The 25,049-nt window shown below is 38.3% G+C and overlaps 1 protein-coding gene across 1 annotated transcript in view; it reads left to right on the plus strand.

Moving 5' to 3' along the window:
• Positions 1-25,049, plus strand: part of LOC121952765 (protocadherin Fat 3) — a 111,581-nt gene that overhangs the window by 36,174 nt on the left and 50,358 nt on the right. Inside the window, exons 20-41 of the mRNA XM_042499592.1 lie at positions 474-824; positions 2,154-2,327; positions 2,462-2,992; positions 5,109-5,473; positions 5,815-5,968; positions 6,573-6,680; positions 7,988-8,171; positions 8,491-8,711; positions 9,395-9,847; positions 11,769-11,903; positions 12,033-12,426; positions 13,307-13,503; positions 15,079-15,232; positions 15,337-15,570; positions 15,886-16,064; positions 18,925-19,138; positions 19,233-19,447; positions 20,201-20,338; positions 20,533-20,676; positions 20,770-20,967; positions 22,249-22,526; positions 22,632-23,194. Of these exons, the coding sequence (XP_042355526.1) occupies positions 474-824; positions 2,154-2,327; positions 2,462-2,992; positions 5,109-5,473; positions 5,815-5,968; positions 6,573-6,680; positions 7,988-8,171; positions 8,491-8,711; positions 9,395-9,847; positions 11,769-11,903; positions 12,033-12,426; positions 13,307-13,503; positions 15,079-15,232; positions 15,337-15,570; positions 15,886-16,064; positions 18,925-19,138; positions 19,233-19,447; positions 20,201-20,338; positions 20,533-20,676; positions 20,770-20,967; positions 22,249-22,526; positions 22,632-23,194 (5,584 nt within the window). The remainder of the gene's footprint in view (positions 1-473; positions 825-2,153; positions 2,328-2,461; positions 2,993-5,108; positions 5,474-5,814; positions 5,969-6,572; positions 6,681-7,987; positions 8,172-8,490; positions 8,712-9,394; positions 9,848-11,768; positions 11,904-12,032; positions 12,427-13,306; positions 13,504-15,078; positions 15,233-15,336; positions 15,571-15,885; positions 16,065-18,924; positions 19,139-19,232; positions 19,448-20,200; positions 20,339-20,532; positions 20,677-20,769; positions 20,968-22,248; positions 22,527-22,631; positions 23,195-25,049) is intronic.

Raw genomic sequence — 25,049 nt, forward strand, 5'->3', positions numbered from 1 at the left:
TATTTTCTTGACTCACACTTGCCTGGCATTACTTAAACATCATATTCAAACATAAGTCCAGCTAACTGCCATAGATGTAGGCATGGGACAGGGAACACTGAGAGAAAATTAAGAAACACGTGATGATAAACAAAAGGTCAAACATTGACACATGATAGAGCAATGTTACGTCAACTGCTACATAAAATAGGCTACCTCTGCAATTACATTACAAATTACAAAATTCCACGACTTTTCCAAAATTTTCAAGGATTTTATTAATTCCATGACTTTTCCAAGCCTGTAAATAAGATTATTGAATTCCATGACTTCCCCAGGTTTTCCAGAATTGAGGGAACCCTAACAGTAACACTCCAGCCTTATATCCTCTTCTTTAGCCTATTTTGAGCAAGCTGTCAAATAAATGCAAAAAATGCTATTGAAGAGGCCCCAATAAGGCACTCATTTCATTCTGTTTTTTTTTTGTTTTTAAGGTATGGGATGGACGTTTCTCCAGCATGGCGTCAGTCACAGTGCTTGTCAGAGAAGCTATAGACAGTGGCCTCCTCTTCACCTTTCCGTCCTACTCCGCCTCCATCCCAGAAAACGTACCCAATGTCTCTTTAGTGACTGTTGTTAACACAGTTGGCCACCGCCTCAATGAACCGCTGAAGTACACTCTGCTGAACCCCGGTGGACGCTTCACAATCCGGCCAACCTGCGGGGTGGTGCTCACCACTGGTGTGCCCTTTGATCGGGAGGAGAAGGAGAGTTACGAGCTGGTGGTGGAGGTCAGCAGAGAAGATGAGATACTGCGGGTGGCCAGGGTGACTGTACAAGTTCAGGTGCGTATGTCTTTTTTTTTTTTTTTTTTTTTAACCCTTTAAAACCTAGTGACATCACTTCTCTTGTGCTGCTTTCGGACGTATTTTACACATATTTAACCTTTAAACCCAAAGCAAATTGGGTTCATTTCTTATTTGAAAACATGGGGGAAAAGGGAATGAGCAACTTGTTAAGATATGTCTCAAAAATTGCAAGAAATTAGAATGTTTAGAAGGAGTAGGGAAAACTATATTCTAATTATCATAATTACATATTAAAATTATGTTACAGACTTACAGACATTTTCCAATTTTTGGTAATTTTCATTTAATTTTTTCCCCTAATTTCTTGCTCATTTTTTGAATGATTTCTTCTTTCCTTGCTCATTGCCTTCCTTACAAGTTTTTAAATGAAATCAAGTCAATATGCTCAGGTTTCAAAGTTTTTTTTGTAATGAACCCATTGGAATTTTTGTTCACATTAAACATGGTCAAAGTTTCAGATAACGGGTCATGTAAAAAGTGATGCCTGGAAAATAAAAACCTCAGGCTACCTACCATCCTGAATACTCTGTTTCCAACATTTTTTTCTACTTTTGAAACAAGCCGATATAAGCTTGTGACAGATTTCTTCATGTTGTCATCTGTTCTAGGCAAGCTGCAAATATTTACATTATGTAGCCTATACTGATACATGTAGCTACATGCTAAAGTCAGGGAAACCTGTCATCCTGCTCACTGACGTTGTTAGTTTCTTCAGATTTTGGATCATATTCTTGCTGGATCATATCAGTTTTATGAAGATTTTGTTTAAGAAACTTTTATCTATTATTTTTTACAACAGAAAAGGCGCTATACTGCGTTATAGTCATTTCATGGTAGCAAGTGCACTGCTACATGTAGCTACATGCTAACATCAGGGAAACGTAATCTTGGTTGGCAATGTTGTTAATTTCTCCCCTATTTCGGGTCATATTCCCGCTGGAACATGCCAGATAGTGAGGATTTTGGTATAGTAGCTTTTACTGGTGACTTTTTGTTGTAGAAGTGCAACTATACTCTGTTACAGTCTTTCCCCTGGCTCCAATGATGGAGCAGCAACAGAGTCTGCAGATGTGGAACAGTGACCAATCAGAGCAGACTGGACCTGTTTTTTGTTCTGCGCTTAAAGAGACAGGCACTAAAACAGAGCATTTCATTCAGAGGGTGAATACAGGTGTTCCAGCGCAGACAGTATGAGTAAAATAAAATGCTTTTTGAACATTAAGGCATGTAAGAATATTGTAGTAGAAGAATGAAAAAGAAAATGAGCATAGTAGGCTCCCTTTAAAATGACTATTCTTTCTTTAGGTGGAGGATGCAAACGACAATGCCCCAGAGTTTGTAAACCTGCCCTACTACGCTGCAGTGCAGGTGGAAGCAGAGCCAGGATCAGCTATTTTCAAGGTCTCAGCCATCGATCAAGACTACGGTCTGAACGGAGAAGTGACTTACAGCCTTCGGGAGCAGCACAGAAATTTTCAGGTGATTTGACAATTTTTTGCTTTTAAAGTTCTTCTGACTTGTCTGTGGGGAATATACATTTGAAAATTCATGGTTTTGTTTGTACATTCTTATACTCCTTATGTTTCAAACAAGTATTTATATATTCCATGCAGGTAAACCCCGTGACAGGAGAGCTGACCTTAAAGAGGGCCTTTGAGGCAGACTTATCCAATGCAGAGTATAAGGTGATCATTGTGGCCACTGATGGTGGCTTCCCCCCTCTGTCCAGTGATGTGGAGCTGCCTGTCACTGTAGTAAATAAAGCCATGCCGGTGTTTGACAAGCCCTTCTATGGTGTCACCGTCAGAGAGGATGTAGCTGTCTCCACCTCTGTCCTGTGTATCAATGCCACCAGTCCTGAAGGCCAGACCATCATCTTCACAATCACAGATGGAGACCCTTCCCTCCAGTTCGACATTGGCTTTGACACAGGAATCATCAGCGTGATTTACCCATTAGACTATGAGACCACACAGTACTACCGGTTAACGGTGAAGGCTACAGATACACTGACTGGGGCAAAGTCTGAGGTTGATGTGGACATTGTCGTCCTGGATGTGAATGATAACCCGCCGCTGTTTCAGAACACCTCATACTCCACCGTGCTTGCTGAGAACTCCATGATTGGAATAACCGTGTTACAGGTGCGTGTGTGTCTTTGTTTACTGAGTAAGTCCAGTGTGTACCCTTACTTAATATTTGTTTACACTTAAGACTCACTTCAGCAAAATTGTTTATTTATGAGATGATGCTTTGATATTTCCCTAGAAATTTCCCAGTGGAAGCTCTTGACCTTTTGCAAATAATAGAACAGTGCCTTTGTTGCACATAGGAGCATGTTTGCATAAGACAATTCTAAGACACCAAATGATTGAATTCATTGGTTTCAGTAACAATTTTATTCAGGTTTTAAATCATCAAAATAGGTTAATGGCCTTATTTAACTAAATTATTGAATTTAACAAGAATCAGGAGTCTTAGAATACTGGATCACATGAATTTTTATCATGCTAGTGGACAAATAGTAAGCATTTGTTTAAAAGCAATTCACTTGTATATGCATGGGTTTGGTGCTTTAGTTGCATATAAGCCTCTACAGTGGACCCTAGTGCATCACCCAATTCAATGCCACCCACTGGCCAGGTGTCCTAACTGCATCACAAAGCTCTCAAAACAAAGATGGCTGATGAACTGCAAGAAATGTTGTGCAGCTCAGGAATATCTTGCCAGTCCTTCCAGAATAAAAAGCCTTTGAAGGTAAATAGCATTTTGTAACATTAGATAACTTCTATGGAGTATTGCAGTTGTTAAACTTTCCAGGTATTGATTTAATGTTGGGAAGAAATTACAATTAATCATGTTGCAACTAAACTGGACAAATAGCATCAATTAACTAAGCATGCAAAGCTGCAATAACTTTTTTGGTAGTAAATCAATTGATTTATGTCATTAGAATTTTAACTTTTTTGTAACAAAAAAGTTATGAAGGGGGAGAGGTTGAGGAGTCAGGAGCAAGGTTCAGTGCTTTTGCATGGCATTGAACAGAATGAAAACATTTGTTTAAATTTGTTTAAGTAAAAAAGTATTAACACACTAGATTACCAGCATTTCAAATATACATTTATAGTTTCACATAAAATAGAAAATTATTGATTTATATTTCTCTAGTTGAAAACTTACAAGCATGCAGTCCATGCATAACGAAGAATAAAATAAAAATCTTGACTAATGCAGTAATGTACTTCATGCATGAAAGGGTTAAAATCCTTTATTGTAAATACATGTTGGCTTCTGGCTCATCGTCCTACAGTGGCACTCATTAATTCTATTTCTATACATTGTGAATTTAACACTCACTATATAAAGTTTGTTTTTGTACATTACATTCATTTATGTGTCTTAGAGCATGAATGCAAGGTATGGAGAAAAACATAACATTCAGTAATAACAACATGATGGCACATTGCATGGCTGAAGTACAACAAATGTTACTTAAACAAAGGAAGAACATTACTTTAAAAGCCTAGTTTACAAATTATTTTTGGCTTTTCTGCTTGTAATAACAAAATAATGTAAACATTGAAGGGCAGTTTAAGTAATACTTTGGCAAATGCCTTTTTCTATAATTCTATGCAGATCCATTGGTTTCTATCCAGCCCTTTATATCTTCCAAAGACTTCTAATGACTTTAGGAATTCCGGTGTTGTTCACTCCAGTATTACAAAAATATCTGTACTTCTGGATTTTGTACAACACTTTTCCAGTTGAAACTCTTGTTTAAATTCTACATAAATATCACACGATGTCATATTTCTGAGCTCACTGTGCCACTGTTGCTATTTCTTTATTTCTTTGCTTTTTGTTTGTGTTAATATGAGGAAAATTCATTTATGAAAAACACATTTAGTTGATTAAACCAACAATAAAAGGGTTTTGCATCAGCTACCTCATCATGAATATCACACTGTTCAAATTATTTTCAATCAGTCCTGACATAATTCTCTGCTTTTGTTATTAAGTATTGCACTTTAACAAAATTATTATGTCGAATCCTTGACAATGATTTGGTTTTAGATGCATTGTCTCCTTGACAATGTTTTGGTTTTAGATGCATTATCTCAGCGAAACCCAGAATTTTATTTACTTTTTTCATTTGGACTCAGTGTGTGCTGTAGCAGGATGCTGTCTGGGTAAACAAATCAGACCATATTTTGAATAATGCATGAGGCATTGCAAAGTTTAATGTTACTCTCTATGTAGGTGTTTGCCCAGGACCAAGACTCGGAGAGGAACGCCGTGGTGAGTTACCAGATCCTATCTGACATCTACAACAGCACCGACTACTTCCACATTGACAGTACGAGCGGGTTGATATTCACGGCACGCCTGCTAGACTATGAGCTCATCCAACGCCACAACTTCATTGTCAGAGCGACCGACAGTGGGGACCCTGCCCTCAGCAGTGATGTTAGTGTGACTGTGACTGTTACTGACACAAACGACAACCCACCTAATTTCAGCCAAGCGCTGTACGAGGCCTTTGTCAGCGAGCTGGCTCCCCGAGGGCACTTTGTAACTTGTGTTCAAGCTTCGGATGCTGACATCTGTGACGCTCAAAGGCTGAGGTAAAAGATGTTTTTCAAAATTTGTGGGTTTGGTGTTTTCTCTGCAATGTTTTGTACTAGTGATGATTAGATTTTTTTGTACATAGTTTCCTATTGAACCCAGTTGACTCTTTATCGAAACTTTTCAGTTCATTATGTTTAGAAAAGCACATTCCTTACCATGCAATCCTCTTTTTGTGTTTCCGTTGTAACAATCAAAGTAATTTTCACGCTATCTTTTATTTCTTTTTCTCTAGCACAAGCAACAAAAGTAGATACTTTGTGTTTCCAGCAGTTTCTGAGCAAAATAACATTGTACAAAATAAGAACCATTGTACTCTTTCCCTTTGAATTGCCTGCAGGTACAGTATTCTCTCTGGGAATGAGAAAATGACTTTTATGATGGAGGCAGATACCGGGGTGCTCAGTCTGTCTAACAAGAGGAGACAAGGCATGAAACTCTCGTATCAACTCAATGTGTCCGTGTCAGATGGAGTCTTCACCAACACTGCTCAGGTGAGACAACTTACAATTTAGTTCTGTCAACTCATTTGCTCTTTTTTAACCTTCACAGAGTTTATACGCAGGAAGCCGAGTGACCTTTTTTTAGCAATCTCTCGCTTCAAATTTATCACAAACATTCACAGCTGTCCAGCACTCTTGCATTTTTTCTACCACCGGCTGCTGAGTAGCTCTGCAGTCGGAGGTTAATGTGTGTTTGTGCCATATCAGATTTACCGTGAGGATGAGCTGCCAACTGGAGAAAAAAAATGTTCACATCTGTCTCGTTGTGGTAATTACAAGTGGGCTCTGATATCCCATATCTCTGAGAGTCTATATGCTGTTGCAATAACATGTCACCCCATTTGCTCTTTCTTCTTATTCTCTCTCGACTTCTAAATGTGAAAACAGCAGTTATCACAAGTGTGTGCAGCTCTGTCAATCACATTAATCTAAAGCTTGATTCTCCTACTGCTGGTGTGCATGTCATTTTGATGTGATCATTTTTGACAAATCAGACAGCGATGATTACTGTGATGGTATCAACAAATGTCAGCAGAAATGATGATGATGATAACAATGATGGGTTGACAATCATTAACATGGTGATGATCTGCAGGTGACTGTTCGTGTCCTGGGAGCCAACCTGTACAGCCCAGTGTTCAGCCAGAGGTTCTACCTGGCCGAAGTCCAAGAAAATGCCCCTCCAGGGTCGAAGGTCATTCAGGTAGGTTTGCCTTCTCAAGAAAACATCCTACATAAATTTCCAGCTGGTCTCCAATGCTGTTAGATGTTGATATTTGGTTGAATTTAAGTTGCGACGTTATGTGCTCAAAATTTATTGTCACAGCAAAGTCTAATGCTGTCAAATTAATGTAGGATGATGACAACTCATGATTTTGATATTTTGTTTGTTTTAAGTTGTCTTGTTAAAGGGATAGTTAAGAGTTTTACTACTGGGGTTATATGATGTACTTACCTATAGTCAGTGTATTACATACAGTAGATTTGAGCTAGCATGCTCCTAGTTTGGAGAAGCAGGCTGGAGACCAACATAGAAGCTAAACAATCTACTGCAAAAAAAACACATTTAACCAACTAAAAAAAAACCCACCAAAAAAATCATTTTCAGTTTAACTTTATGGTATTATTCAAATATTTTTTCCACTTTATCTTGGTATTATACAGTCATATCCAACTGGAAAATGCAGCAATTATATCACTCCCTTCGAGGCAGACTCCATTGAGAAAAGCAGTGATGTAACATAGCTGAACAGGGGAACTGCTGGTCTACAGCTGCCTCATACACTTATGTTATTTGTGTTATTGTGTGACTTCTGCATTTAAAAGGATAAGTTCGGATTCACCAAAGCCACACAATAAGACAAACTAACTGATTGAAACAGTGGTAGACCAGCCGCTCCCATGTTCAGTGATGTTAAATCAATGTTTTTCTCAATGAAGTCTAGTGGCTTTGATGAGAGCATAGCATGGGCAACCTGACAGAAAGGTAAAGCAGTGGAAATGTTCTCATTTGAGCATGCACTTAAAGCATAATTGATTTTTTTTTAAATGGCTAAAATACCTTTTGTTGCTGGCCCATATGTACAGCAGTACATTACTTAGCTGCCGTGCCAGACTCTAGCCTGTTTCTTCAAATTAGATAACTTGATACTTGAAAAGTATTGCAAACAACCCCTCTTTAAAAAATTAGAACTGTCCCTTTGAGTAACAAAATCATTTTCCAAATGTCTCTTACCATGTTATCTTGATGTAGAATAATGACATTTAGTCATAGGGTATGGAGACTAAAACCCAACATCTGCAAAACTTCATAATGTTAACGCCATACAGTGTGAATTTTTAATAGCGTTTGACATTTAAAATATCATCAGTCCAGCCAAAATTTAACATTTTTCCAACTTTAGAGTCCAACATTTTTCTGATATCATATGGACATCCTGTGCCAGCTTGGTGATGGGGCAGAACATTGCAATGAGTAATCTGATTTTATTTTCCTGCATGGACCTCCAGGTTCGTGCAACAGATGAGGACTCTGGCCTGTATGGACAGATCACCTACTCCTTCATCAATGACCTGGGGAAAACGCAGTTCAACATTGATGCAGACGGCATCATATCCACTGCTCAAAAATTAGACAGAGAGAATCCTCTTAACAAGGACATGGTGTTGACCATTATGGCCCTGGATGGTGGAGGTATTATTTTTGACACTGACCACACTGTGAAACTGGGTCCCTAGTAAAAGTTCTCTTCAATATAGAACTCCAAAAATACAGTCTTACCCCTAAATCTTGCAGGCTGAGCATGTAGCTAACATTAATGCATGAGAGGTATAATAAGATCCCACACTGAGAATTTATGAATAGTTATTCACATTACAGATGCATTACATTTTATCATCCAGAATGACTTGCAGTGAATGAAACAGTATAGTAAGGCAATTTATGTCTATATTAAAACTACATGCATTTCATAAATTTACACAAAGACATTTATGCTCTCTTATTTTCCAAGGCCGTGCATCGTTTTGCACAGTCCGTGTGGTTCTTGCTGATGAGAATGACAACGCGCCTCGGTTCAGAGCTGTAGAGTACCGCATGAGCATCAAAGCAAATGTTGCCAAAGGTTCCCTTGTCACGCAGATACAAGCCACTGACCCTGATGCTGGGTCTAATGGGAGGATCACCTACTCCCTTTACAGCGAGGCACGCCTTTCACTGGTTGATGTGCTGGAGGTCAGTATGGTTTGCTCTTATTTTTTACTAAATACTGCTGGGGTTTATGAAAATATATTTGCACTACAAAGCTTATTTTTATTACATAGAGCTGCATATATATCTTCACAGTTCCCTCAAGAAAAAGATGCAGAGCCAGATCAAAACCTCTACAAATTTATTTAATGAGTTAACTATATTAAAACACATAATTTATGCTATAACCCTGATTTTTAATTAAGAGATCCTCTTAGCTGACACCCCGTCCTCATTTCAGTGGATTAACAGCCATCTGTTAAAGTAATTATAAATTTTAACTCATCAAATCAAAATTATGGTGCATTAAGATTGATGTCTCGGACAATTTCACTGCTCAAAAAGGGAATCACAATTAAAACAAACAAATAACCAACTATGACTGTAAATGAAACAACAAAGCTGTCGTATAAAAGGCTAATTTACAGTAATATGAACTGACATAAGAAGTGGTTGCACATAAATATAAATAGATCCCAAGTGGAAACTCATATGATTGTTTACTGTGCTCTTATTTGTAGATATAAAAGGAAATGTACAACTGATGAAGTAAAATCTTGCCCAGTTAAAGACAATATGAGAACATAAGAGGACAAAACAGTAAAAAGCTGTCATACTAGGATTATTGTCTCTGGTGTTGATTTAATTGTGATTTTGATGATGTCCAGGTGGAGGCCGACAGTGGTTGGATGATGACTAAAAGCACCGTAGACCACCTCCAGGGTACTGTGCTGTCCTTCTTTGTCAAAGCTACGGACTGCGGCTCTCCGGCTAAACACTCGCTGGTGTCCGCCTTCATCCACGTTGTCCCACCAGATGCATTTGTTCCTTCCTTCAGCCAGCCTCAGTACTCCTTTACCATCCCTGAGGACACAGCAGTAGGAACAGCACTAGGGTCTGTGTACATGGCCCCTGGACAGACAGGGTTTTTCACTGTAGTCGGAGGAGAGACGCTCGACAGCAACCAGGGGGGGACGTTCCTGGTGGAGAGGGAATCAGGTCTGATCCGTCTGATCAAGCCGCTGGACTATGAACAAATCAGCATCTTCCGCTTTAAGGTGGCAGCAACGACAAGAAGAGACCTGATTGAGTCTGTCTCCACAGTCGATCTGGAGGTTAAGGTAGGTGATACAGTTACATACAGAGCCTGTTAATCTTTTGTTCCCTCTGTCAAAGAGGTTATGTTTTCAGTTTGGTTTGATTGTTGGCAAGATTTTGAAAAATCTAATAGCTCAATTTACATGAAACTTGGTGGAAGGGTGTAGCTGAGTCAAAGCCCCAGAGTCTAGGATCGCCCCTGCCTATGTAGTTGCTCAGAGTCCATACAGAAAGCAGTTGTTATGGAGCATTATGGAGCATTTGCGGACAATGGTTTCATGTGAGAACTGTTACTGAAATCAAGATGTGGTTATGGAAACATATATAAACACATATCATGTAACTAATTTCATACTTACATCCAAATATGAATTGTCTGCGGTAAACTCCACCAGAGATATTTTTGAAATTGAAAATTGAAAATTTCTTCCTTGTGAATATGCAGTTTTTTTCTGACAACTGCTTTTGATAACAAGCTGCCATGGTCATGGCATTATTTTGGTCTAAGCATTTAATATTTATACATGTGTGCATGATGATCAAGTGTTTTCTGGTTTGTTAAGTATGTGAAATATTTCTAATATAGAAGAGCATGATACATGCACAGCTGAGATGATGAGGCTTCAGCGAGGCACATTTATATTTTTTAACATCATTTTTATAGTTTGGGAATTATATCCATGGTTGTTTTGCATATTATGTATATTAGAGAAGACTGGACAGTTGGCCATGGCGGTGATTTGTTCTCTCTGAGTGCCATTCTAGTTTCCACTTTTTTAGTTTAAAGAGAACTGAGTTGGACTTCTTTCAGCCCTTGAGTGAAATGAAATATAATTTAAGGAAACTAAGTGTACCCAAGAGCTTAAACAGACAGAAATAATAAATCTGTGTCAAAACAGGTATTGCAGTGATTAAGAGAGGACATTTTAAAACACTCATTTAAAATATCAAAACAAGTACATTCTCCTCAAAGTGTTTTGCATGTATAAATGCTTAAAAACTAAAGCAAAAGATGCATTTTGTCAAAGTGGTTGTTGTAGATAATTCAAAATATGAAGTGTAATGCAAAAATTATTCAGAGGTATTGTAATAAATACATTTAATCCAATTTAACCCCTAGACAATCTGACAGCCAGCAAACGGCTGTAGGAAGTCTTTTTTGTGCAGTATTCTGTTTAAATAGATAAAAAATAAGAACCATATGGGCAAGAGCATTTTTTTTTTTGCAGCAGCAAGCTAAGTCTTCTATCTTTCCTGTCATCATGTCATGGCATTACATTATGTTACCTAACGTGGCGTGCAGATGGGGTATTTGACCAGTAATTATACCAGTATTTCCTTGTATTGGCCTTGGAGATTCTTGTTTGCATGATCCTGTTCATACGGATCTAAATAAAAATGTTGATAGCTAGAACATTTATTCTTTTTGCATCAGAAGGCTAAGGTTTCTTTCTTCCCTGTCATCATGTTATACGGTCGTAATGATGTAATTCCGTGTGGTGCAATAACATGTAATGGAACCAGAGGAAGGAATGATGAATCCATCAAAAACTAATAGTAGTAGTAGTTGAAATAACTTATCACAGGCTAAGAAATGTTTGGTAATGTTTCTACATTTAAATTGTTTTTTTGATAAATATGTTTTGTGTTTTTATTTTGTAAATTCGGATATGTATGTTATGTATGTTTGTTTTTTGTATTCACTTTTTAATTACAAAATTCTAATACTTTTATCTATACTTATGGTTTATTGAGTCACATGACCTTCTAGCTAAGGTTGTACAGGTTTTAGGAACATGAAGTATTTGAAGATACTCCACAAAATTACATCACAATAAGCAACAATACCAATTTAGGCACTTTAATTTCTTGTTACTTTATCATTGCTATCAATATGGTTTAGACTTTGCTGGACAGATTCTGTGAAGATTTGTTATTTTGCAGGTCCTGGATGTGAATGACAACAAGCCAGTGTTTGAGACAAATACCTATGTAGCCACAGTAATGGAGGGGATGCCAGTAGGGACACGAGTGGTCCAAGTGCGTGCTCTTGATCCAGACTGGGGCTCTAATGGACAGGTTTGTTACAGCCAAGTTCAACTGACACTGAGTATTTTATTTTTGTGTGTTTTGCTTTTCAGTTTGGAGTGTTGTTGATGCTGAAAAACCACTTTACTGTATGTGTCTTTTTTATTTTTTTAAATGCAGGTAACCTACAGCCTCGGACCTTTGCTCACCTACAACTTGGACTTGACAATAGACGGCCGCTCCTTCAGTGGCCCCATCACCACAGGTTCTGTCTTTGCTATTGACAGTAAAACAGGCTGGATCACAACAGTGAGTCAGATGGACCATGAGGCCTGCTCCAGCTACAGCTTTGAAGTAGTGGCCTCTGATCTGGGGGAGTTGCAGTCTCTCTCCTCCACCACAGTGGTAACCATCACTGTGTCAGACGTTAACGACAACCCGCCGCGCTTCGAAAGGGGGCTGTACAGGGGTGCAGTAAAGGAGAGCGATCCCCTCGGTGAGGTGGTAGCAGTTCTAAAAACAAGAGATCGAGATGGCACGGATCAAAACCGCCTCGTCAACTTTTATATAACTGGTGAGGAAATTAAGCAGAGTACAAACATAATGCATTCTGTGCCGCAGTAATTGTACTCCATGCAGTGAGATGAAGTGGTGTTGCATAAGAAATTATTCATTGGACTAATGGGGTCGCCATTATTAAAGGTCAAATTTTAAATGAATTTTAACTCAAATGTCAAACACGACTAACCTTTTGTTTTTTTGTATTTCCTTTTGATTTTAATATTACTAGGTAATATTATGCATTATACAACAGTACATTTGAGCAAGGCAGTGAAACCCTGTATATTCACATTTTTTTTCTCAATAGGTGAAAGAAAAATGTTTAGCAACAAAGTATTGTTTATAGCAGAGGAACTTTAATTCATTCTTGCAAAGTATGTGAAGTTAGTTGTACTTCCAAACTAGGAAGTCGTCTTTCACAGACTCACTTATGACTTTGTGTGACCACTCCTTCTTTTTATGGGAGTAATAAAACACATTGTGAGGACTCTCCTGCAAAACTCTCACCTTGGCACTGAGCTTGATGTTTTCTATCACATAACCCGTCTGATAATAACTAAGGATGATGTATTTTGGCCTCGTGTTCTGGCATTTAAAAATACTGATTGGCCTAATGGAAGCGTTATAATAAAAGGTCAAATTTTTAAACTTTGAAAGGCCATTGCTGCTACACCAGCAGACCAGTTTATACTATGATGATAGATGTTTATTGATTATGCCAAAGGGTACCTGCATCATTTGTGTGTATGCGTGTGTTTGTGGATGGGTGGGGAGTTGATGCTTATTCATCTTGGGAATGAATGAGACTTCCAGTTTGTTCACAAGTCTGTTAAAACCACGTCTTTCTTGGTTGTGAGTTGTTAGCATTTAAATCTTTGTCTGTGTATCTCCAGGAGGAAACCCGCGGGGCGTGTTTGGCCTGGCTCTTGTGCAGGGAGAATGGAAGGTTTACGTGAGCGGTCTGCTAGACCGCGAGCAGCAGGACTGGTATCTGCTCAACATCACAGCTAGCGATGGCTTATATGTGGCTCGCACTGCAGTGGAAGTTACCGTCATGGATGCCAATGACAACAGTCCCATCTGCAATCAGGTCAGAGATACAGACAAAGGGAGATGGATCAAAAAAAAATATGCAAAGCAAACAAGTGCGGAGCAGACAGTGAAATGTAGGATGATTAACTGTTGTTTCCATTTTTGAAGATTTTTTTGTAGACTAATTGCCTTTATCTGCTTTTTGTGTCCAGGCTGCCCTTATTCCAATTAGTGTTTTTGTCTAAAATTAGAAATAAAACTTCCCTTTTGAATGCATCTATGAAAATACAATCAGTGTTTAGTAAATATAAGATAAAAGGCAAGTTATTGTGGCTACAGACTAATTGCTTCTTGCTTAAAAATGTTAAAAATTATTATTGGAACAGATATATTAAAATGAAACTAAATAATTTTTGTGTTTAATCATGTAGTATAAAAGCTGTGGAAAACATACAGTAACTGCACTCCATTTTTAACTACTGCTGAATAATGTTAAAATTTGCATAATGACTTTGTAAAAAAAAAAAAAAGCCCAAATCTGGGGCTGTAGCAGGACAGGATTTGTTCAGTTAAAATATTGATTTTCTGTTCTACAGTGTACCAAACTTAATGAGAATTAATTCAAACAAATGGTCTTTGTACTATGGTTCAGGGAATATTCTGTAACTTGAGTAGGTACAAAATGCTTTTAAATAGGGTGTAATGTGGTGATAAAATGACATGAATATGTGATGAAATCAACTTTACCACAGTGTGATAATGTCACAACTTTAAGACACCTAAAATCAGTGGTAATGTCATGCCAGAATCCGATCGACATTTATGAGAGGAAAGTCACCGTAAAAAAAGGAAGATCTTTGGGCTATCCAGTCTCTTGGGATTATCTCTTTTCATTTAGTAGTATTTTGCAATTCTTAGGTTTCACATAATTAGTTGGGAAACGTTCATTCTCCCTCTAAACTCTTACTCATTCTCTTTGAAATCGATCTTCCCTGTCTCCCTGTTCTTCTTTTATATTCCTTCTGTTCTTTGACAAGTCAGGCCTGTGTAACTACAAAGTGGTTACTTGGGCATTACACACATCAAATGTATCAAAAGACATTAAGAGTAACTCACTATTCTGTATTGTGCTACAACTGTGTTGTAAGCACATTGTTCTTGATTTTTTGTTTTAATTATAAGGTTTTATAAGATTATTGATCATTTTCCTTATCAATTAATCTGCCAGTTATTTATTTATTTAGCTTGATTATCAACCATCATAATAGTTGCAGATGAATATTTGTCCAATGACTTAACATTTCAGCTCTAAATATAATGAAATCATTCAGGATAGCTGTGAAGTACAGGGCAAAAGTAGCAAATAGTTTTCCCATTGTGCCAGTCTGTCTTCTGTGAAATAGTGAGGTCACAAAGTTCATTTCTAGAGGCAGTCACAGGCAGGAGTGAAGGTGGGGTCAGAAAGGGGCACTTAAATCTGTTGTGCTCGTTCTAGCAGCAGGGATAATATATGCAGCGCTCAACGGTTTAATGTGTTTTTTGATGTGTTGGACAGATGTTTTTTTTTTTCTTTTAGACAGCATGGTTTCACTTTGTGGTTGTATATTTATGTGTGTTGTATGTGTTATTCCAGGCGGTGTATAGCGCCTCTTTTCCTGAGGACATTCCCACTAACAAGGGCATTCTAACCGTGGGCGCAACAGATGCTGACTCAGGCTCCAGCGCTGAGATTCAATATTCGCTGTTTGGCATCGGGGTCGAAGATTTCTACATGGATGCAAACACCGGTACATTCTATCATTATGTAGTTTTAGGTCTTATATGATCACAATACATGACAGAATAAATGTCCTTCCTGCAGCTTTATACACCCCTCTTTTTGTGTCCTAAGGTGAACTACGTACAGCCACAGTCATGGACCGAGAAATGACGCCCACCTACAAACTCATTGCCCAGGCAACTGACGGAGGAGGGCTGTTTTGCCGGTCTGACATTTCTCTCAAAGTGTTGGATGTGAATGACAATGCCCCCTCATTCTCCTCTCCTCATTACCTGGCTAGTGTTTATGAAAATGCCGCCCCCAAGGCTTTACTTACCCGGCTGCAAGCCAGCGACCCTGATGAAGGTAAGATAATATGTTGTTATAAGCTGGGTGTTTGACATGTCACGCAAGGATGATAATGAGCACAGAAAGTGTCCCACTTGCACTGAATGCAGGTTCAAGCTACTAAACCACTAAGTGTTCACTCTGCCAACTTGTCTATACTCAGTTACTCATACCAAAGTGGTTTCCTACAGCTGTTTGAGGAGAAAAGACATTTGTACGTGCTTCTCTAATTACACAGTGATTAAAAAAAGATTTAATGTCAGAAGAACTTTCTAAAATGAATATTAAGTCTTTATTGTGTATGAATTTGCATGAAGCTTCTGTTCTCCCCAGGTCTTAACCGTACAGTAGTGTATTCTCTGGTGGATTCAGTCAATGGATTATTTTCCATCGACCCAGTATCTGGGATGGTAATTTTGGAGAAATCTCTGGACAGAGAGAGCCGAGACACCTATAGGATCCGTGTCCAGGCCACTGACCAAGTTGGACAACAGGGGGCACTGTCCTCACAGGTTGGTGGTTCCAGTTACACACACTCAGTCTCAGTTGTATTTCTGCTATGCTATCCAGTATGCATTAACCTCAGTCTCAGTAGCTTTCTCAGTAGGTAATTACATTGGGTCATGTAGTTCATATTGTCAATTGCAAACATCTTCAGAATATTCTCATGATGTTTCTTTTGCCGTACAATATGACAATCTGCCACAGTTCATTGCCCCTGGTTGTCATTTAATGACAATCACCTGCTATTTTACTAAAAGCACCTCTTGTTTGCAACTAAGATGTCTGAATTGATGAATTTCCAAAACAGTTGCAATTTCCTCATTCAACCAATGCTCCGTCTTCTCTCATTAAAACACATCCTCGGGCTGCCTGGGCAGCGATTGGCCTGCTCTATTCCTTAAATCAAACACACCCATCTTTACTCAGTGTCACTTCAATTGTACCTTTGTGTAATAATACAAAACTTCAGACTCAGATTGTATTCATTTCCCATCATGTAGTTTGGAACTACAGTAGTTGAACGTCTTTTTTAAACTAGTTTAACTTTGACAAGTTGAAGTTTTTGACAGAAGTTAAGAGATGGTGCAAATATTTTTGATTTAAAACATCTAGTAGATGAATAAACTTCACTTTTAATGTAGTTTCCCCATTAGGGAATATTATTCCAAAAGGTATTCACAACCCGCCCCCCCAAAACTGCCACTTATTCTAAAATTAATTGCTAGCTAGAAAAGAAGTACTCGTGAAAACAATTAAAATTCACAGCAGTCTTCACAACATTTACATTTTAAGTGATATAATCATGGTGTAATTAAATCAGATACAGAGTTGTTAACAAAGCTGAGTCATTTGCAGAAATTATTTCTAAAAACACAAAATAGATGTGATTTTGTAATTAAACCATTTTACCACAACAGTGCAATTAGAATTTATACACTAAGAGGTGCATTATTGAGCCACAGAGTCATCCATCTGGTGCAGTGCAATCTGTATTTCTGTCTGTACACAATGAATAAGAAAAGCCAATGAATAACAACATGTTGTTTACTGAAGAGATCAGATAAAGAAGCTAGTAGATTTTAATCAAGATAAATCGTCATCACATTGTGCAGTGGGTGGGACAGGAAAGACAGGGAAGGTGACAGTTGCAGACACAGAGGCAGTGTGGAAAAGAGGAGCAAAAGAGATCTGTCACACTCCCAAGGTCTCTCCCTTAGGTGCTTTTGAGACTGCCAGAACTACTAACATAAGTAGCAGTAGCTGGAACTGTAATAGCAGCAATAGCGGTGGTTGTAATAGTAGTGTTGGTAGAAGTTGGAGCAGTATTTGTAGTAGGTACATTAATAAAATAGCAGTAAAGGTCAGAATATAGCGGCATTATATTTGGAGTATGTGGAACTGGGATCAAGTGCATCTCCTCAATGACTCAGTACCATATGCTGCTTGTATATGCCAGAAAAGAGTAGTGGGACAAATGCAATTAAGGTCTGATGAAGACACAGATGAATGTGACTGGAAAACAGCTGATCCTGGTATCCATCTGTGCACCTCTAAGCTATGCATTCTTTACACCAGCTAATTCATATGTCTAACCTTGAATGGAGTTAACCATCTAAATTAATACAAAAAACTAATAATGTTTACCCTTACTCCAAATCATAACAGTTTCTAACCCAACACCTTGGTAAAATGATTTGAAGCAGAAATATGATCTGACAGGTACACATGAATTATATGATGCATCTGATTTACAACAACCACAACACACACACAATATGAATCGAAAAACATGCACCAAAAAAACAAACAACAGAAGTGACAGAAAACCAGAAAAAAAAATCAAAACAACACAACCAGCCTCACATCAACAAATCTGGCTCATATATAAACATTCTTTTTGAATAATTAGAGGTGAGTAAAAAAAAGGAAAAGAAAAAGGGTTTGGATTATCCCATTATATTTCCATGTCCAAATGAAAGATAACAACTTTTACCACTACAACAAACTTCTGTAATCTTTCAAGATGCTTTTAGTTCTGTTCTCTCTGTTTGCAATCTAGCCTTTCAAAATAAAATGTTTAAAGATATACTAAACAGGACTTTCCTAAAACATAATGCATAGAGTTATACAGAAGCAGTACCCCACAAACATCACTTTTGACCTGCTACAAGTGTTTAGTCGTGTATTGTTTTGCAGAGATCCTGCTCTCTGCCTGTATTTTCTTATATTCTTCTTATTTTTCTGTATTCGGGACATTTATAGGTGTGTATCCAAACAGGTGAGGTTGGGAATTTATAAAAAGGTAGCAACCAGGTATGCAGCACACATCTAAGAGACAAGGCACTGGAAAAAAAAAATTGAAAAAAAAAAAAAAAAAAAAGCGAATCTAATCTAAGGTTTGTTTTTCCTTTCACTTTTTCTGGCACGTGTGTTAAGGAAAGTAATCCTGCACAGTACACCTTAAATAATCATACTAAATGTATTAATATCAAAGAAATACATTCCATAATTAAGTAATAACGGGAGCAATATTTTTTTTCAACATCAAGCGTTACAAAAACATCACAGCGTTTTTGTAAAGCAATGACAGTACCAGAAAAGTTGAGCTGTTGACTCTGATTCAATAGATCAAAAACAGCATTTATACGACCCAGTAATGCAGCAAATCCTTAACATTTATCCAGCGGTGAAGGAATTCTCTCTGGGACTTTGGTGGACACAGACTTGAATCGATTTTTGCCTCAGTCCCCTATCTTGTTAGCGAAGCCTTTAGTATCTTTGCTTCCATTAATGTCCCTGTACATGGTGCTGAAACTGAACTGTGAGGCCAGAGAGCAGCGCAGACAAATGAGTTGGTGTCTCCCTCAGGTGGATTTGACTATTTTGGTGCTGGATGTGAATGACAATGCTCCAGTTTTCCAGAGGAGGGACTACACCGTTACTGTCCCTGAGGATGTAGCCGTGGGAACCGAGGTGCTGCGAGTGTTGGCGACAAGCGTTGACATTGGCCCTAACGCAGAGATCACCTACAACATCCGGTCAGGGAACGAGTTAAAAAAGTTCACCATCGACAGAAATTTGGGTGAGCAGAGGTCGTTTTAAGTGCTTGTTGGTTTCAGGCCTGAATGCAAAACTCAATTAAATCTTATAAAAGCTGTACTATGTTTTTATTTCAGGTTCTATTTCTGTGGCTGATGATTTGGACTTTGAGGTGTGTAAGGACTTCTACCTCACCGTTGAGGCCTGGGACAGTGGGAACCCTCCTCTCAGCACAGCTACCATGGTAACCATTGAACTTATGGATGTCAATGACAACGCTCCAGCCTTCAGTCAGGACATCTACAATGTTCTGGTCAGCGAGGACGCATCCGTTGGGCAGACAATTACAAGGGTAACATTTGGTCTTAATTTGTTCTCCACTCTAATATTGGTTTAACCTGATGCACCAGATGGTTCTGTGTTAACAAACCATCTGAGAAGCTGTCATTAGAAACTGTTGGGAGAAGGGCAGGCACTTAAAAAAAATACTTGGCATATGGTTGGATGAACCATCTGCCACCTTTGCTGAAGAGGCAAAACATCTTTTCCATTTAGAAAAGCCTTTAATGCCGCTCTTTGCTTTTCTTTCAGTGAAAAAATTAGTTCAGATATGACAGGTGCAAATGCAACATCAGTGTTAATCTCTTTAATAATTATATTGTGATTATCCATTTTATTAAAAGTGCCTTTAAAGTCAATCAAGGACACTTTACAAAACCAATTAAGACAGTCAGCGAAAAATAAAAGAATAGAAAAACAATAATGATAATGACAATGAATAACAACAGCAATGAAATATAGATACAGGAAAAGAATGTATTTATTATGAACACATTAAAAAGATACAGGAAAGGCAAATCTAAAAAGATGAGTTTTTAGTTGAAACTTAAAACAAGCAATAGATGTGCCATCCACACCGAAGGCCCCATTTACCAAAGTGCAGGGGGAGTGGCAAGAGGGAGTGGCAGTCACTTCAACATGTCGTCACATGCACTTAAATTACTCCCAAAACTGCCAGTAGCTCCTCACAGGATCGCTGATTTCTACATTTAACTGTCTTTTTCATTAACTTTGCTTTCACTCTGTGTATGTGTGTGTTCTTTAGGTATTGGCTGAAGACTTGGACAGCCAAGTGAACGGGCGAATCACTTACTCCATCCTAAAAGGTGACCGTAGCAACCACTTCTGGATTGACCCTGTAACAGGACTGCTCAAAGTCAATAAGCGCCTCGACAGAGAACTAGTAAGGATGCATCTTTAAGTGCAATATCTCATAAACAATCAATAGCAATTTTCTGGTTCATGAGCACAGAAAATACCTAGTCCGCTCAAGGTCATCACCTAATAAAGTCTCATATTATGCAAGCATAACAGTGCTTGTTGTATTGCCTGATACATACAGATGCTATGGCACTCTCATCCCCTCCTGCCATATAGGTGTCCAGGTACTCTTTGTCAGTGCAGGCGTTCGACAGTGGCTCTCCTGCCATGTCCTCCACTGTCACCCTTAACATCGACATATCTGACGTAAACGACAACCCACCTGAGTTCACTCCCCCCAACTCCACAGCTGTCATACAGGTACCAGTGTGTGTGCTTGTGTGTGTGTTTGCTTAAATTCATGTGTTTTGTGCTCAGGTCATCTCAAACTCCATTCTCTCTCCATACTTGTAGCTAAACCAAGCTGCTGGCACCACCCTGCTGAAGCTGTCAATCAGCGATAAAGACTCCCTGAGAAATGGCCCTCCCTTTGAGTTTCGCATCGTGTCAGGAAATGAAAGAGATTTCTTCTCCCTGGACCAGACTGGAACTCTTAGGTCAAACCGTGTGTTTGGCCCTGATGCTCCCCGAGAGTTCACACTTGAAATCCAGGTTAGCAATGGTTTGGATGCTTTGCTGATTTTCAACCATTTTTTTTTCACAACATTGTGGGTAGTGTGTGTATATGAGCTGCGGTGAACTTTCCTCCATCTTACCGGCGCCTAGTTCTCCCCACTCCTCTCCCAGCTGAAATCCGCTGACTGTTGCTTGAACTACCAATTGTACCTCTGCATTTTTGCATGCCCTTCACCTAGAACACAAAGAGTATAGAAGTGAATAGAGAGAAAGAGGGAGTGACCCGCTACCTTCTCTCTCTGTCTCCCAAACTCAAAAAGCAGACAGAATTTGGATACAATAGTAAAACTAGGCAGCGCTGATCAAGGAGAAACCAAGATTCTGTTACTGATTGCCGATGTCTGGTCTAAAATATCTTAAGAAACATATTTTCGTGCACTGTTTGGTTGTAATATGAGAATTTGTAAACCAGAAGCAAAAGAACTGTTTCTTGAGTTGTAAAAAAAAAAAGGCTGAAAATACTAAGATTAAACAACAAAACTAAGCAGTGTCAATCAAATATAAATCAAAATTTTGTTACTGCGTTGTCTTTCTCTCCCCTAAACTTTTTTCAGAAGCATTTTTTAGTATGCTGTTTAACTGTATTTTGAGATTGTTTGTTACCAGCTGGCCGCCATAAAACTGGCAAAACTTTCATTACGTCACCAACCAGTGGGAGTGTGTATTGATCTGGTGTGGTGCAGTATATTGTGGTAGTTGTAGCTTTTCAACATCTTAAGCAAAAGCGAATATCACAGATGTTTTCTCTCTCTTTCCAGCAGTGAAACACTTTTTTAACCACAATTTATACAGGAAAAGTTGACCAATAAATAAACTGTGTTTGCATGTAATCTGCATTATAGCTGCACGTTACTATCACAGTCTCTCACTGTTAGCTGCTATGTCAGGCTATCAGAGTCTTGGGTTTGAAAAGTAGTCTTATAAAAACTAATTTCCTTGATGGAGAAGCTATTAATAAATAATAAATAATAATAAATAATAAACTTCGATGGTGACATAGAAGGGCAGGCTGTGCCTGCAACTTTTTCCAGTTCCACCTATGGCAACCTATATTTTTGTTTTTTTAATTGTTTGGTTATACGGATGCCAGGAGAGTGAGTGAGTGTAAACACAATCTCAACATTTGACCTTTTAAATCATCTTGACACATCTTTCCCAGTAAGACATTGTTCATTATTGTTGTTTAATATTTCAGCAGAAATGTACCTCTTTTGAACTGAATTACTGAATATGTGTTGCTTTGTTTTGGTCTTTTAGGCAAGTGACTCTGGTAAGCCCAGTCTTACCTCCTCCTCCTGGATATTTATGAGAGTCATTGGGAACAGTCAGTATAAACCTGCTGTCTCCCCCCTGGAAATCTTCATTGTCATGGCAACGGATACCTTCCCGGGAGGCCCGATTGGTCAGATCTATGCAACCGACCGCGACCCCAATGACGTGCTGTCATTTACCCAGAAGCCTCAGCCCAAGAGCATGTTTAGAATAAACAGACAGGATGGCAGCGTTGTGGCTCTGCCAGGCCTGGAACCTGGCAGGTACACACCACACAAACACACAACAAGCACATACACAGGCTCAAACCTGGCTGATTTGGAAAAAAAAGTGTCTAAACATGACTTATTGCCCTGTTCTCTCTCCAGATACCAGATGAATGCCACAGTGAGTGACGGACGTTTTGCCGTGATAGCTGATGTGTCAGTCCAGGTGGAGCAGGTGACAGATGTGCTGCTGCGCAGTGCTTTGACATTACGATTTAGCTCCCTGTCCCCAGAGGACTTGCTTGGTCGCTATCTGAGCCAGATTAAACTGATGGTACGGGGACTAGCCGGCTGGAAATGGTCACCAGGACAACAGGATCCTCTTCACATACTCAGCGTACAGCCAGTGATGGGGACATCTGACGTGGACTTGCTTCTGGCCATGGAGATGCCAGAGACCTCAGGCAGCGGACGGATGGGTGGGATTTACTCCCGGCAAGAGTTGTCCACAAAGCTGGAGGAAGCTGCAGCACGGGGGCTGATTCGGGGTGTCCTAGCCGGTGCGGTGGTGGTAAGCAGCGCTTGCTCCGGGGAGCTGGAGTGTGGGGACAGGGTGTGTGAACAGGCGCTGGTTATGGAGGGAGTCTTGCCTGTCATCTACAACACAGAGAGGGTCAGCTTGGTGGCACCAAGGTTCACCCGTACAGAGACTTGCACCTGCCCTGGTTAGTACCGCACTCGTGCTTGCAATTGTAATTTGTCCAGCTTAACATTTTCAGTGTGCTTATTGTCTTTCATGGCTGCTTGTCAAAGTACATTACCAGAGTCCTGCACGGATGACCAATTAGTTCTGTTATTTATCCAACATAATGACACAAGATCCACAGCCTTACCCTTAACCACAAATCATGTGATAGGTTTGCACTGTTAAAATAATTATGTAAGGCAGCACATTTAAAGTGATCATTTTGAGACGTTTCGTAAATGCAAAATAAGATATATACTAAAACAAAAGTGTTTTAGGAAATACATTTCAAAAGAACTTTTTTTGTTAATTTTCATAACATTGAGCAGTAAATCTCCACAGTTAATGTCCCTGTTAGTAACACACCTGATTGAAGCGACTCTCATATTCCAGCTGGCACAGAATACAGAGCTGATACACAAATCCACATGAAGTATATAATGTGCAATAAAATCACTTTAAAGCAAATAGAAAGATACCATTAAATGTTAATGTAAAGAGTGTAAAAAAGTCATTGTGTAGACTGTCATAAAATCTTCATAAAAATGCCATAGTAAGCATTGTATAGTATGCCATTGAAAAAAAACATTATATAGTCTGTAAAAAAGGTAATAATATAGAATGCCAAGAAAGAATCCTTAAAAACTACATACAGAACATCAGAAAATATATTTCATGGTATAATATGAGATTAAAAAAATCATATTATTTTACGTCAAAAAAGTCATCATATGTTATGTCAAAAACATCAAAGTGTAGTATGACAAAATATGATTGTCAAATTATATTATATCAAAAAATGTGGTATCTTAAAAAATGTCAGTATAGTATGACAAAAGAATTCATAGTTTATTTTGAAATGAGCTAAAATGTCAAACTATACTCAAACATAAAAACATTTCATACTATAATTGTTTAAATGTCATAGTATCTAAACAAAGATATAAAATATACTATGTCAAAAATAGCACGGTATAGTATGCCATAAAAATGTCATTTAGCCATGGAAATAGAATTGAAAGAGTACTTGTATAGTATGACATAAAAATAGAGCAAAATGAAATTGCATATAATGTTTTTTTTTGTTTGTTTGTTTTTTCAGTTGTCATACTATAGTATGTCAAAAATGTCACAGAATAGTATCTCAAAATTTTCATACTACAATATGTCACAAAAATGTCAAAGACATAGACCGCCATAAAATTGTCATGAAAATATCATAGTATGTACGTATACTATAGTATGCCACTGAAAAACATCATAATGCAATATGCACAAAAGATTATAATATAGAATACCAGGAGAGAGTCCTTAAAAATTACAGTATAGAGTGTAAAAATAATCATATTATAGTATGCCCAAAAAGGTAAATCATATTCCAAAATGTCATAGTATAGAAAGACTCTGAAATGTCACTGTAAAGTACATCAAAGATGTAGTTGTAGTGGTATGATAAACATGTCAGTATTGTTTGCCAAAAAGAATTCATAACATATTATGTCAGAAAAATGTCATACTATACTATGACATAAAAAAATGTCATACTATAGGATGTCAAACATGTCATAGTGTAGTCTGGCATGAAAAATGTGAAACTATATCATGTCTAAAATGTTAAACTATGAGACTGATGTATTGCACAAATAGTGTATAACTTTTGCAAATTTTCTACTCTTCTCCCTAGTTTAGCGTTTACATGTAAAAAAATGATGTTATAAAAAAAATGAGTTTCAAACATCATAAAACAACTAGAAAATGCAATTTCTGAAGAAATTGCGGGTGTGAATGCATAGTTTACGCTTACGTTACACTGAAATGCTTGCTTGAATGACTTG

The sequence above is a fragment of the Plectropomus leopardus genome, chromosome 13 (genome assembly GCF_008729295.1).
Source record: "Plectropomus leopardus isolate mb chromosome 13, YSFRI_Pleo_2.0, whole genome shotgun sequence".
In the NCBI taxonomy this organism is placed as follows: Eukaryota; Metazoa; Chordata; class Actinopteri; order Perciformes; family Serranidae; genus Plectropomus; species Plectropomus leopardus.